Source organism: Patagioenas fasciata, chromosome 1 (genome assembly GCF_037038585.1).
Source record: "Patagioenas fasciata isolate bPatFas1 chromosome 1, bPatFas1.hap1, whole genome shotgun sequence".
Classification (NCBI taxonomy): Eukaryota; Metazoa; Chordata; class Aves; order Columbiformes; family Columbidae; genus Patagioenas; species Patagioenas fasciata.
In genome coordinates this window covers 4573872-4588402 of record NC_092520.1, presented here as the reverse complement: position 1 = coordinate 4588402, position 14531 = coordinate 4573872, and the positions used below count along the sequence as shown (strand labels likewise).

The 14531-nt window shown below is 47.4% G+C and overlaps 1 protein-coding gene across 7 annotated transcripts in view; it reads right to left on the bottom strand.

Moving 5' to 3' along the window:
• Positions 1-457: 457 nt before the first annotated feature.
• Positions 458-14531, bottom strand: part of MYO7A (myosin VIIA) — a 114029-nt gene continuing 99955 nt past the window's right edge. For all 7 annotated transcript variants that reach the window (XM_071815717.1, XM_071815626.1, XM_071815753.1 and 4 more), the window contains 11 exons: positions 13147-13300; positions 12877-13032; positions 12355-12460; positions 10588-10701; positions 9729-9816; positions 8790-8896; positions 6634-6819; positions 5402-5518; positions 4236-4319; positions 3585-3704; positions 458-2842 (listed from right to left, as the gene is read on the bottom strand). In XM_071815717.1, coding sequence (XP_071671818.1) covers positions 2753-2842; positions 3585-3704; positions 4236-4319; positions 5402-5518; positions 6634-6819; positions 8790-8896; positions 9729-9816; positions 10588-10701; positions 12355-12460; positions 12877-13032; positions 13147-13300 — 1322 coding nt within the window. In that variant the 3' untranslated portion in view covers positions 458-2752. The remainder of the gene's footprint in view (positions 2843-3584; positions 3705-4235; positions 4320-5401; positions 5519-6633; positions 6820-8789; positions 8897-9728; positions 9817-10587; positions 10702-12354; positions 12461-12876; positions 13033-13146; positions 13301-14531) is intronic.

The window sequence follows — 14531 nt, the reverse complement described above, 5'->3', positions numbered from 1 at the left end:
AGGGTGGGTGGATTGGCGTAGAGCAGCTCCAGATCTATGAAGCATGGGGAGAACATGCTACTGGTGGTGTTAAACCCCCTCTCCATGCCTTGTATCCATAGCAGGCTCATAACTTTTTGTGGGTATCACTCATGTAGAGGTACATAAGCAGCAAAAATGGTGGGTGGAGAGGATATGGATTGACTGGTACTGTGAACCATGAGGTCCTCCGCCTGTCCCCTGGTGTCCAGGTGGTAGATTTGGCTATGCTCCCACAACCACTGCCATTTTTTTTTTTAAAAAAAAGAAGATTTCACTTCGTTTTCCATCTGGTCACGCTGATGATTTGCTCCTCGTTTCTGGATACTCTTGCCAGGAGTCCCGCTCTGCAAGAAGTCCTGATCCCAAGGGCCTGGGAGCCCTGAGCCCACCCTTCCCATGGAGACACCATCACAACCATACGGTGCAGAACAGCCTCCCACAAACCACTTGATGCTTTTTAATTAGAGTATTTCACTTGGACATATGCTTTTTGTTTTTTTTCATGTTACATCGCTTGGTGTGTATACAAAGAGGCCAGCAGACGCTAATACATATGACACACAGGCACACACACACCGAGTCCCGGCACCCCCCAAAAATAGTGGGGTGAATGGGAGGCTGACAGAGCTGTGACGGATGAGGGTGGTGGTTGGGGAAAGCTGGCCCAGGACCGAACTGGAGAACTTTTCTGTGCTGTACCATCTACTGAGCGTGCTGTGGGAGGCAGGGATGGCTGGAGACTCACAAAAAGCGGTGGTGTTGGTGGGGATGATGAGCACGTGTCTAAGGACAGGTGGAACCCCTGGGACAGCTGGATCGTAGCTGCTAGGAAGGGGAGTGAAGCATCAGAGATGGATGGTGAGAAGGCAGCTGAGCTCCCAACATAGCCTTGGCTGGTGCAACCATGCTCCGAACACCAGAGTGCCTCGGGTAGGATGATGGTGGAGGAAGAGCATCTCCTAGAAGCCCTGTCTGGCTGGTGGATGTCTCCATGGAGCATATCGTTTGCTTTGGTGGAGCAACCAAGGTCCAAAGTCACTGCTGCATCCCAGTCAGATGTCACAGTCCTTGAGGTCTGGTAGACAGCGCTGCTGACTCTGCTTGTAACACCACGGTGTTGGGGGACTGAGCCCAGCTGAGCTTAACAGAGAAACACACGACACCCTACAATACAGACTTTTATAAAAGCAGCCAAACCCAGCCCAATGCACGGGACCAAGAGAGGTCTCCCACATCTGCTGAGATCCATGCAGTGTTAGTGATGTTAGTGATCAGGTCTTGGTGGACAATTCTCACCCCTCCTGTTGCCACACATCCAGGCACGTGCTCCTTTGAAGCCTCTATTTTTGGAAAGGCACCCCCTGGCTCCTTCCCCTGCATCCTCCCAGACACAACATGGCTTCAGCCTCCTCTCTGCTGGCAGGTCCCATCTCTGCTCCAAAGCAGGCTGGTCCACACTGTGTGATATGGGGTGGAAGACAGGACTTCCAGCCAAGCAGATTAGTACAGCCAACCAAAGGTGGAGAAAAGCCCACCAAAATCAAGGGCCTGCCCTTGCTGTGAGTGGTTCAGGTCCAGCTGGGACTCATAAAGAGCCATTTCATACAGCAACACACACAAAAGCACAACAAAATCATTATGTTTCCAAACCTGATGACCAAGTCCATATTTGAATTACAACTCAACGCAGGCTTGGCCTCAGTCTTCCAAACACAGGGACTCCAAAACCCCTACATACATATTGAAACTTGCAGTAAAGATCCTCCCAGGGTTAATTTGTCTGGACACAGTGGGCAAAAGGAGATAATTCATCTTCCAAGCCTCACTTCCAGTTGAGCCTGTAAGCTGGGAAAGATGTGCCTTGGTCTCTGGTGATCGTGGAATCCCTGGGCGAGGGATTGTCCTGCAGGTCGCCCTCAGCCCCGAGCCAGTGTCCAGATACCGGCATGAAATGCAGGATTTTTTATTTGTTTTTCCTTTTTAATATTTTAAAAAATAAATAGAAGAAGAAACAAAACTTTAAAATCTGTTCTTTAAATATTTCCAGCATTGCACGGACAGCACTTTAGTACTCTAGCCTGTTTGATCAGTAGTTTGTTTATTCTGATTCCTAGTTAAAACGTGCTCTTCCCAGCCTGCTTTTTCTTTTTGTCCTTCTTAAGAACACAACATATTCTTTTGTAATGTCAAAAAAACCAAGCCCTTCAGCTATCATTGGATAGTTTTCCAGCATAGGTTGGGGCTCCGTTATTCCTCTTCAAACCTGAAATTCTCATAACCTCACCACAAAGCCGTTAGCATCTTGATAGCTCTCTCTTAATTAAGAAAAACAAACCCAAACCAAACCAAAACAAGCCACACACACACACACACAAATCCTCTTCCAAGAGCTTTTGTGATGCCAGCCATTTGGTTCAGGCAAACCTCTTGCCAGATCATCTTTGCTCAGTCATTGTCTGAGAGCGGTGGTGTCCCCTGGAAATCTTTGAGGTGTGAGATGGAGTTGGGGTGCAGGGTGGGCAAGTAGAATGGGAGGTCACAGATAGTCGTCTTCGCTGGAAGGGGAGGTGGGATTCGAGCCCTCAAGGTCAGAGTCCAGCGAACTCCCTGATGGCGTTCGGCTCATCTTCCACATCTGGGAGGCAAAGGTTGTCCCCCAGCTGCACGGGTACCCCACAGGCCTCAGCTGGTGAATTAGCCCCATGGCCACCTGCCAGTGGCTTCTTGCAGTTCACTTGCTACCCTTTGCGTTCCTCTGTTTGCTCATGGCTGTTAACATCTGGCTGATATACGAGGTCAAAAGATCATCCATCTTGTAGCCCTGAGGAGCAAAGAGAAGATATTACCTGCCTTTAGAGAACATTTTACAGTCTTTTTGTTCATGCCACCTGAACACACTGGCTACCAGTTGTTGACTTTCAAGTTTTCAGGTACGTTTGGACCTGTTTCACCATCCTCCTCGAGTGAAATGACACCACCACAAGGAACACATCCCAAATATAAATTGCAGTGTTGGGATAGAGGAACTCACTGTCCCAGGATGCTATTGAGGCTAAGAACATAGGGATATTTGGATTGGACCTGGATTTTCAAATGACCAACAAAAAGCTGAATGCCTCAAATTAAAAACAACAGCAGGAATGTTTATCGCTTGTGTTTTGGGTTTAAGATAGTCTAGGACGAGGCTTATTGTTGTGAATGTTACTAGAGACAGACTGGGCAAAGGATCTTGGTAGGCTCAAGAGTATTCCCTGAGCCCACATCTGCTTTAATCCACCTTTCAGTCCAGTGACAGGGAACAATGTCCCATGTTCCTGAGATGGCAACATCCTAAGCACCCGAGGCTTGGTCATAAGTTGAATGATGGACCAAGTGAGAGCCCCTGATCTGTTGAGCAGAGCCATGGGCAATCCAGAAGAAAAAAAAAACATATTGGGGGCTCTTCTAAGCAACCATTTTCAGCCCAGAGAATCCTCGAGACACACTTTGCTGGAAGCATTTAGTTTTGTCTGCCAAAGATGGGGTTTGGTCTGAGTGGGCTCAATAATTTTAATGTTCCTTACCAGGGAGGTCTCGCAGAGCAGCTTGCTTCCTCTGACCAGATTGCCGATGGTTATATGGAAGTACGTGTTGCCACTGCTCCAGTTGGAGATCTTGGTGAAGGGGTGAGTGATGAGAATATCCTGGTGGGAACACAAGATTGACACTCAGTATGTGAAAGCCTCAACTTGCACAAAGGGCTGTGAGGACCTCTCGTATTCCCTTTCACTTTCCATCAAAGCAGACCAAGGATGTCTACTGAGATGAGATTGTACCATGGCCTCATGGAAATGGAAGTGAAGTGCATGACTCTGGATCTTCCAGTGTTTGTGGATGACTATCATACTAGAAAGACCATGTGGCTGGTGGAAGTAATTAGTAGGAGCTCATTTACTCCATCTCCTGCCCTAATTTCTGTGAAAGGATTAAGGAAGGAGTGTGAGTATTCTCCAGTTACAGGGCCCTAAGAGTTGATGCTCCCAATCCATCTCCTGTTGAAAAAGCCTGGGCTGGCTCTGTGCAACAGTGAATTTCTGCCTCCTGAAACTTTTCTTGCTATCCAGCCTTTCTAATGAGGCTTAATGAGTTCTGAACAACACACTCTTTGGGTTGACTTCTATGAGGGGTTGGGGAGTGGGATTGGGATCATTTAGTAAAAGCCCACTTTTGCTTACCTTGGTTTTGGGATCGATGAGGCTGACTCCATGCTTATTGATGGCAATTAGAAGGATTTCTGGATAATTTGGCTCTGTAGTTTGCTGTTGGAAATGAGATGAACTGGTTAGGGGATGTGTCATGAAAAATTTGATCGCTTCCTATTTCCCTTCTCCCTGTCTTCTACTGCCAGGATTTAGTGGCTCATTAACTGCTCTCCAGTTTATCCTTTAAAGATAAACACAGATCTCATGAAGATATCAGCAATAATTCAGGGCTGTCTAGTTAAGTACAGATCTCCTCATTGCGTGATGACCAGTTGCTGACAGCATCAAGTTTCTTGCCGTTGACAGGCTGGAAACCCCCAGACATCTCCTTTCCCTTCCAGTGCCTCTGCTCCTCCTCACAACTGCTGCTGTGGACCTCCAGGCCAAGACTATACTGCTCTGTCCCCTTCTGATTTTTACATTCAATTTTGTTCCTGCTGGTAAAATCCTTCTCCCAGCCCTGTGCCATGAGGACCTTCATTTTGTCCCATTGAGTAGGTAGGGCACAGGGGATGGGAGCTCAGCTCCTGGCCCTGCCACAGATTTCTTGGCTACTGAGCCACTTTTGGTGGGAAAATCGCAGTGTATATTCAGGTCCCTCAAGCCATCTAAGATGGACATCGTAACAGAAGATGGGGTGCCCAAGTTCAAGGAACTGATGAATAATTTCAGCAACTTGTTTCCAGCCCAGGCTATGTGGCCATTGAGAAGAGGGAGTTATAATAACGTGTCCAGAGTACTTGGACAGACTTAATGACTACCGTCTCCTGCCTGGTGTTGTTGTGGGTTGTCTGAATTTGCTTCATGGTGTGTGCAGACACATCCCTTGGAAAACTCCTTTGCCTTGGCAAAACCAAGAACTGCTCTTGGCTCTTCAGCAGCACAGGTATGAGTATAGACCCAATGTCTGAGATAAGCTGAGGATTTACAATGCCTCTGTCTGTGCAAAGAGGCAGGGCAACAATAAATCAGTGTATCAGCCCTTTACTGATGAAAAGTCACACATTCCCTGCTTCATCAGGGTTGTCCCATTGTGGTCCAGACACCGGGACAATCCTGCATACCTGGAACCCCTCTATGATATAAGGCTCCTGACCTTGGCCCAAAGCTACCAAAGAACCCCCAAGCAAGGCAGGTACCTTCACTTCAAAGAATGCTGATCCAAACGTAGGCCACTTGAAGATAATCTTTAGGAAGGCAAGCTTGGCTTCTTCTCTTGTTTTGCCTGCGTGCTTATTGTAGTATGCCACGATGGACTGCAACAGAGAACATGACAGAGCTGGAGGGTTTGCATTACCCAGCATTAGGGATGTTTGCAGGGAAGGAGCACCAGTCCCACAAAGTTGGTCAGTTCTATTCTCTGCTCCAGTGAAAGGACCCAAGGGAATGGCAGGAAGATGTGCCAGGGAAGGTTTAAGTTGGACATTAGGAACAGGTTCTTCACCCAGAGGTGCTGGACACTGGAACAGGCTCCCCAGGGAGGTGTCACAGCCCCAAACCTAACAGTGTTCAATAGGCATTTGGACAATGTCAGACACATGGTGTGAATTTTGGTATTGTCCTATACAGGAACAGGAGTTGGATTTGATGGTCCTTGTGGGTGCCTTACAACTCAGGACATTCTATGAACATTTCACAGAAGTGCTGGCTGGTCTCTGGAGCAGGGCCTGGATAAAAACAAAGTCCCTTTTTCTTTAGATGAGCTGTGCTGGTGTCTCCATTGAAGGGATTGTAAGTTTTGATCCTCCAATTTATGCAGCAGAGGAGACTGACAGACCTTGAACCCTGAGAAGCTGATAGCTCCCTGGTTAGGCATATCACCAAGTTCAAGTCCCAGAAAACAGAAGGTATAAGAGTATCTCTTGGCAGTGAGACACCTACGTTATTTTATGGTTCTAGACCTGTTTATACCTGTTCCACAGCTCTCTCTGTGTGAGGCAGGGAAAATTATCACAGAATTGTAGAATAGTTTGGGTTGGAATGGTCTTTCAAAGGTCATCTAGTCCACCCCCCCTGCAATGAGCAAGGACATCTTCAACTAGATCAGGTTGCTCTACACAGAAGTCTGCTTCAAACATTAGACCTTTACATGGGACCATCTCCCACCATGTGTCCATATGGTGCTGCTTCCACCACTGCAGCCACATGCAGCACAAACAAAACCCACTTCAAGGTATGAGTGTATGAACACGCATGTACCACTCCTCATCGTGGTGATGCTGGAGAGGCTGCAGCTCTGCTAAGGCTCTGGAGGGACCGTGGGTCACTCATTCTGGCAGCCTCACTTTGACGTTAAGTGTCAAACAAGTCACCCAAGAAGCTGGGCTATCCCCACCTGGGCCTGGCAAGTGACCCAAGCTGCTGCTTTTACCCTTTTCCAGTCATCTGGAGAGAGCTGCCGGACAAGGTCCTGAGGCACCAGCTCCTTCAGGAGCTTGGGGATGCTGGGAAAATAGGACTTGTCATCCTCAAACTTCACCCGGTAGATGAGAGCTGCCAGCTGCAGGACCTCTTCCCGTGTGCACTTGTGGTAGCCACGCAGGTACTTCGGTAACTCCTGAATGGGGGAAAGAATGGTTCAGAGATAGAGAAGATGGCAACAGGCTTTCATCTTCAGGTGCTAAATGGAATTTGTGGAGGTCTCCAACCCCTGGCTAAGATGTTCTGCCCTGGAAACACTTGTGGCCTTTGTGCTGAGTGTGGTGGAGAAGCAGCTACTCATCTGAGACCACATTAGATGTTTAAAAATCCTCTCTGGTCTGAACCAGTCTCCTGATATGTGGAACAGGAAGGTTTATGTGTTAGCTATCAAGTGTGTGAACCTACAGTCTTGTCCAGCCCCTCTCACCCCAGGAAATCCAGCCCTAGTAATGACCACTTGTAATTGAATGGGTGCGACAGGATGCAAACACCCCCTTTCTTCCCCTCTCTCCTTCATCATGGAAGGAGTAGACCCCTCTCCCTCTCTCTCTGCTGTTTGAGGCTGACAGCTTCTTTTGTTTGGCCCCAGAGCCCCCTGGCCAGGGCCATTAGGAGAAGAGAGCGCTGAGGCGCCAGGGAGCCACTGAGCACCTGCGGCCAGTGTGGGGATGTTTGGAGGCTTCAGGGGCACCCACAGCCAGTGTGGGGGTGCAGAGAAGCTTCTGGAATGCCCACAGTCAGATCTGATCAGCCTATAAAAACGGGACTCTCATTGAGACTCAGCCCATTGTCGCGGGTCTCTGGGAGCACGAAGGAGATGCTGCCGCCAAGAGCCCCCGGGGATGGAGACTCCGCTTGCCTCGCCGCCACGGGTGTGAGTAAAACTTCTCCTCGCAGGATTGCGAGTGTATTTATACTTTCCGTGCACATATGCACGTGTAACTTTCCATGCTCAATATGAGCACTTGTAAAATTAATCCTCGCATAATCATGGGTGTATTTTCCTCCCATGCTTCCACATAAGCACGTGTAACTTTCTGTGCACATTTGCACGCGTACTTTCCGTGCTCAATACGAGCATGTGTATAAATTATTTCCTTGCACAATCGCGAGTGTATTTTCCTCCCGTGCTTCCACATAAGCACGTGTAATATTCCGTGCACATTTGCACGGGTATTAACCCTCGCAGGATTGCGAGTGTATTATAAATCTACCCTCGCAGAATCGCGAGTGTACACTTTCCGTACTCACTACGAGTACATGTATCCCTTTAAAAAATAATCCCACACCATGTTCAGGCAAGCGTGGACTCTTCCTGGATGCAGGGGTGGCTCCGGCATTGTTTTGGGTGAAGCCGCGTGCATGCACTCTGTGGACCTCCCGTTGTATTAGTTGCTGCCCCTTAATAATTTACTCAACTGATATCTGAACCTGTACTCAAGTTACTTTGGAGTGCTAAAACCCTATTTCTCACTGGTTTACCCTCTTGTCCCTCAAGCTAACCTCGGGGTGCCTCCATGACAATGGATTTCCTGCTTTTTTATTTTTTTAGTTTTAAAAGTCTACTCCCTCATTACCAAAAGTGTCTAAAAATGTGTCAAGTGACTAAATTAAGGGATACAGTCATGTTGTGGTAACCACCTTATTCAGGCAAGAACACAGGGAGTGTGAGGGAGAGTGAGCTTTGGGACATGAAGGTGTCTCTTCTTGTCTCTTCCTTTTCCCAGAAGGAAAAAGAGCAGAAACTAAAACTAAAACCTTTTACCTGGCTGCTGGGACCACCACAGCTCATCGCGAATGGAGGTGGCTGAAAACCCTCAGGATGCTTCTGAATTCAGCTGCCCTCCTGAGGCTGCCAGCAGGACATGCTCTCTCCTGTTTCTTGCTGCCCACTCAAGAGCAGATGGCCCAAAATCATGCTGAGCTGGTTACCCTAAGGTGCATGAAGGCCGCTCCTTGCCATGCAACTCAATAGTGCTCTATTTAAAGCAAGAGGTCTTCCTATTTCATGCAATAAAAATTTCATTTCTGTAGATGGACCAAGTCTTTGTAACCCATTCCTGACTCCTTCCAAGTCTCCACTGCTATTGCAGGCTCCCGGAGTACCTGGTAATAGTGGAAGATTGAATCTGCCATCGAGTCCTTTCCAGGCATTGTGTTGGTCCACAGCTTTTTCATGAAGAACACTTGGTAGGTGAGGGAAGGCACTATACCTGTGCGAAGGAAGGAGGGAGTCAATATGTAAAAGCTGTGCTGTGAGCACCAGCTGGCAGTCAGTGTCCCCACAACCCAGTGGTGCCCATGTGCCATCACAACATGCAGGGACAGGGACACTAGCAAGGGCAGACAGGCCCTGACTTTGTAGAGAAACCCACATCTTTCCCTTGCAAAGCTTTAATAAAATGGAACAAGCATCTGGATTCATTTGCATGGCTGTACTTTGACTATAGTCATATAATCATAGAATAGTTTGGGTTTGAAGGGGCTTCTAAAGCTCATCCAGTGCCACCCCTGCCATGAGCAGGGACATCTTCACCAGCTCAGGTTGCTCAGAGCCCTGTCCAGCCTGGCCTGGGATGTCTCCAGGGATGGTTCATCCACCACCTCTCTGGCAACCTGGGACAGGCTCTCACCACATTCAGTGTAAAATATTTCTTCCTGATGTCTGGCCTGAATCTCCTCTCCATAGTGCTCATGCCTCATGCAGGACAGACGAATTGCACCCTGGAGTCACCTGTGTTTTGCAGCTACTGATACTCTGCTGCAGATTTGGGCAGCACGGTGAGATGAATCCCACCACTGAAACTCTTCCCTGGGCCAGCCCTGGAGAGCTGCCCGTGAACAGGTGGCCCTCATAGTGACCAGGTCTACCCCTGCTGCTTCTGGACATTTCGCAGATGATATCCCCAGGGCTGGTGTCAACAGCACAACCACAGTAGTGTGGCCCAAGAGATGCGGCAGACTGTCTGGTCAATCTTGTTTGAAAGTTCTGTAGGGATTTAAGAGGTCTCTGTGTGACCCACAACGGAGAAAAGTCACCGTTACCATCTTTTGCTGGTCTTGCTTTCTTTATCCAGTCCGTCAGGTGTCTCACAAAGTCAAAGAAGAAATCTCCCTCAGGAACACTGATGACCTGGGGGACACAGCACATGGTTACAAAGGCTGAGCAAGTGGCAAGAGGCCACAGGCAGATTGGCCATTGCCCCATCTCCTGTAGCTGTCACTCACTGTTTTGTCCTGGTTACACTGATGTGTTACAAACTGTTGGCCACAGCCAGCACCTTGCTGCAGGCTCTCTCTTATCCTGTCTCCCCCAAAATAAGACAGGGTTTTATATTAAATTTTACTCCAAAAGATGCTTACTTTTTTACATGCATAGCTACCTGGATGCTATTTAAATCAACTTTTAAAATGAACTGTAACAAGGGCTTAATTTTGGAGTAGGGATTATATTTTGAGCATTCTCAAAAATACTGAAAAATCATGCTAGTGCTTATTTTTGTGGTAGGTCTTATTTTCAGGGAAGGTCTTATTTTGGGGGAAACAGGGTATTTCACCCATTACTCCTTATTGCAGCTTCCTGTTTCACTGAAGGAATTAATTTCCCTTCATGATAACTATCTCCATAGGTTTCTCACAGCTGCTCGAGGCATATTTTTCTTACTTAGCCCTTTCTTATAAACCTGCCTCAGCAAACAGCCTAGGATAGCTTTGCCTATCTGTGTTTTAAGCCCTTTGGGATGATGGCTGTAAATCAGGGCTGAGATACTGCAAATCTGACCTGTACCAGGATGGATCTGACTTAGAAACACCACAGTTCTTGCAGAGAAATGCATCTCACCTGTGAGGGTGCGAATAGCTCTGGCTCCACCAATGCATACCAATTGGCAGGTGGGTCACTCACCTTGTCAGAGATTTTGACGAAGAGGCTGAAGCCCTCAGATGACTTTAGGAGCAGCCTGTTGGAGATGTTCTGGCAGAAGTCCTTGGCTTTTGTGCTGGACTCCACCTCAAATGCCTACAAAGAAAGGAAGATCATCACTACTGCTACCTCAAGGTTAATTTCCACTTTATTCTCTCTTTGAAGAACTTTAGGTTCAGATGCACAAAGGGATTTAGGTGCCCACCACCAATGATGTCAGTGACATTGTGGATCATGGCACTGGTCATGGGAAGGGACGTTTGCAGAAGCTCAGCCATACTACTGCTGTGCGTCGTGATGTTCTATGTATATTCTGTGCTAGCTTCTCCAGGGATTGCCAGGCAAAGCAAGAGATTTTTCTGATCTACCAGTTCTCAGAGCTATTTGTCTAGAGGAGAGAGATACAGAGAGAGGCACCTCCAGGCTAATTTTCCCCAGCTATCTCTCTACTGATGAAGAGGAGGTCAGATGCCTGGCTTAGAACAAATGCCTGACTTCTGGGTGGCTGAAGATGACTCCTGCTTTACCTATTTGTGGGATATCTAAAGGACTGTCCCAGCTGCATGCAGTTCCCAGCCCCTGTTTTGCCTTTTGGGTTGTGCTCAGGATTTGCAGCACCTCAGTTTTGCTCTGCCTGCTTATAGAGATTCAATTCATAGCCGCTTAAGGAATTTAAGCTTCTGACCACCACGTGCATGACTGTGATAACCTTGAACCACCAAACCACCAGGACCCATGTTCCCCATCCCACAAGGGACTGCCCCGGAGCTCAGCGTTCTGCAGCCCTTTGGTGCAGATGCACGTTGTACTGGGGTGATGCTCCTCTGCCAGTCCACCTGTGTGATGGTCGTGGCCAAAAGGATCACAGCAAACCCATCCAAGTGCAGAAGTCCCCGCTGCTTCCTTCTATTGGTTCTCACACAGATGCTTGTGTATAAAGCTTATTGCTGGTCATGTGGAAAAAAATACTCAATGTGATGAGAAATCCCAGCAGTTTTCTCAGCTCTGAATTATGGATAAACCAGTGCACACATCCGCTGGAGAGGAATCATCCTTTTCCTCCCATGGTTGTGCAATCATACATAAACCCACCTGGAAACACAAGAATTTAGTTGTACCCAAGGGGAGAAAGAGGTGCGAGCCTCACAGGAGGACTAATCAGTGCCAGTATCTGCAAGGACATGTATATCTGCTCTGGCATCAATATATTGTAATTAGCTGCCTTATTAGCACGTAGGATGCTTAATGAGAGGTTCCTGAGTGCAGATATCATGATTTCTGTGTCATCTCAGATCAGAAAGAATAATTTAAGTTGCTTACTTGCCACTGTTCCCTGCGTGGTCTGCAGGGAGAGCCACCATGGTACCCTGCTGGGTACAGTTGGGTGAACTATGTCTGTCGGTCTAGGATGCAAATAGCTGATGGCCAAGGCTTGTGAACCACTAAGAGAGTGGATGGTGATGAACCCACCCAAACTCTCTCTTGCTGGAATCACATTATAAAGCCTTCAGTGAATGCCAGCATATCAGCCACGTCTTGAAAAGAGGTGAATTGCAGTAAATCAAACCCTTGAGCTGGTCAGAGTAGATAAGGATGGGTTTTCCTTACATTGCTCTGGCTCTGGTCCAGAGTCTTCTGGGAAGGCTGAGTTTTTCTGAATCAGAACCAACATTAACCTCTTCTGAGATTTTAAGAAGAAAATTGACAGTCATGCTGATAGAAAAGAATTTCCTTCCCTCCCCCATTTACCTCATCAGTGTCATCAGGGAAGTACACCTTGTGAAAAATTTGGGTGGTTTTGTGTTGAATGGCTTCCACCTCTACTAGATGGGGTGGGTACTTCCTGGATCCATTCCTGCAAAACAAGAAGTGGCAGGTGCCACACCATCAAAGCAGGAATCCTTTGTTTAAATCTTGCATTTTAATACATATTCTTTTTTGAGTAATTTTGGGTAATTTCATAGTATTAGCTTTTATCCCCCTTAAAAAGAAGAAAAATTGGAATGGGGAATGTGTATTTGCTTAGGTTGTAGGTGACTCAAATGAAGCTGGCATGACAAAGTTGGCTTAATTAATATCTGTTTTTCCCCAGGCAGTTTACCAGTGACCTCTTCCATCCAATGTCCCTTTCGTTCAGCTCGGTTGAACACAGATAGAGTCTGTGAGCTTTCACTGTCCCCTTAGCCACCAAAATATTTCCTACTTGTATTTTCTCATGCATATTTGAATGCTGTGGCACAGTGGGGACTAGGAAGTCTTTTGGTGCCTTACCTCAGGGCTTTCTGGAGTCTCTGGATGCAGTCTGTTGCCAAGGGGTGATGTTTCCGGGACTGCAGAAACCTCTGGACATGGGGCAGGAGGATGTTACTTGGAGGGAAAAGGCCTGTGCACAACCACAACAGCTCCCAGCCTTTCTCTTCACTGTACCTAGATGAGGAGAGACCCAGGAGGAAAAAAATGACTCATGGCATGGACACTTCAGGTTTGCTTTGCTCAACACAGGCTAGTGCCTTTAGGCCAAGGAGAAAGAACGACTCTCACTTGATGTGGTTGTCTGTGAGCTGCTTGAGGGTCTGGCAGTAGATTTCATCCTTCAGGGGTTCAGCTTTCAAGGCACCTTCAAATATTTGGTCTGTCAGCTCATTGACTGAGCGGGTCCTTTTGGATGGATAGTCACCCATGTACTTCAGCACTGGTGGGAAGTAGGAGTCAAGGATCAGGTAACCAGGATGATTTGGGAAGACCAGCTGCTGCTGATGTGATTAAAAACATCCTATACATGACTACAGAAGTGGCTTCAACTTGTTGGAGGAGGCACAGTGTATGGTAAAGGCTTTCCATCTCTTTAGGAGAGGCCCAGCAAACTCCCTCCCTTTATCATGCATCATCTCAGGTTGAAAGAATGATTTTGGGTCAGGATATGTCAACCTAAGAAAGCTGCACATGATCATTTGTTACCTGACTACACACACAGGTACTGCTGTAAAAGACCAGATTTTCAGCTAGTGTCAGACACCAGTGGAGCTGCAGTAACGTAAGCCAGATGATGACTCTCACCATCATGCCATATTGCAACTATTCTGTGTGAGAAGAGGCCACAATTTTCTGAATTAACCTGTATGATACAGAAAAAGGAAAAGGACAAAATTGCAAATGTCCTCTTATTTTTTTTTTTTTTTCTCCTCCAGATCTTTTAATTCCTCCTTCTGTTATCATTTCCTACTAAGACAAAAATGGTAGTAACAGCAATAGGGTAATATTAATCAGTAACAGGTTTATACCAGCAGAACTGTTAAAACCATGAAGTTTGGATCCTAGAGCAAAGCTCCACAAAAAAATAAAGGCCACTTCAACAGATTTGATCTATGTCTGTACTCAGTTCATCTCTCTCATGCTGTGTATGTTCCAAACCCTGTCCCTGAGGCCATATGGACTGGTTTGCATTCACACTGATGAGAGCTACAGCCTTCCACAGTAGATACTGAAGAGGCTGTGCTGCCATCCAGTGAGACCTGGACAGGCTGGAGAGTTGGGTGGGGAAAAATTTAATGGAATAGAACAAGGGCAAGTGTAGAGTCTTGGATCTGGGCAGGAACAACCCCAGGTTCCAGTATAAGTTGGGGAATGACCTATTAGAGAGCAGTGTAGGGAAAAGGGACCTGGGGGTCCTGGAGACAGCAGGGTGAGCATGAGCCAGCACTGGGCACTTGTGGCCAGGAAGGTCAATGGTACCTGGGGTGGGTTAGAAGGGGGTGGTCAGTAGGTCAGAGAGGTTCTCCTGCCCCTCTGCTCTGCCCTGGGGAGACCACACCTGGAATATTGTGTCCAGTTGTGGCCCCTCAGTTCCAGAAGGACAGGGAACTGCTGGAGCGAGTCCAGCGCAGGGCAACAAAGATGCTGAAGGGAGTGGAGCATCTCCCGTGTGA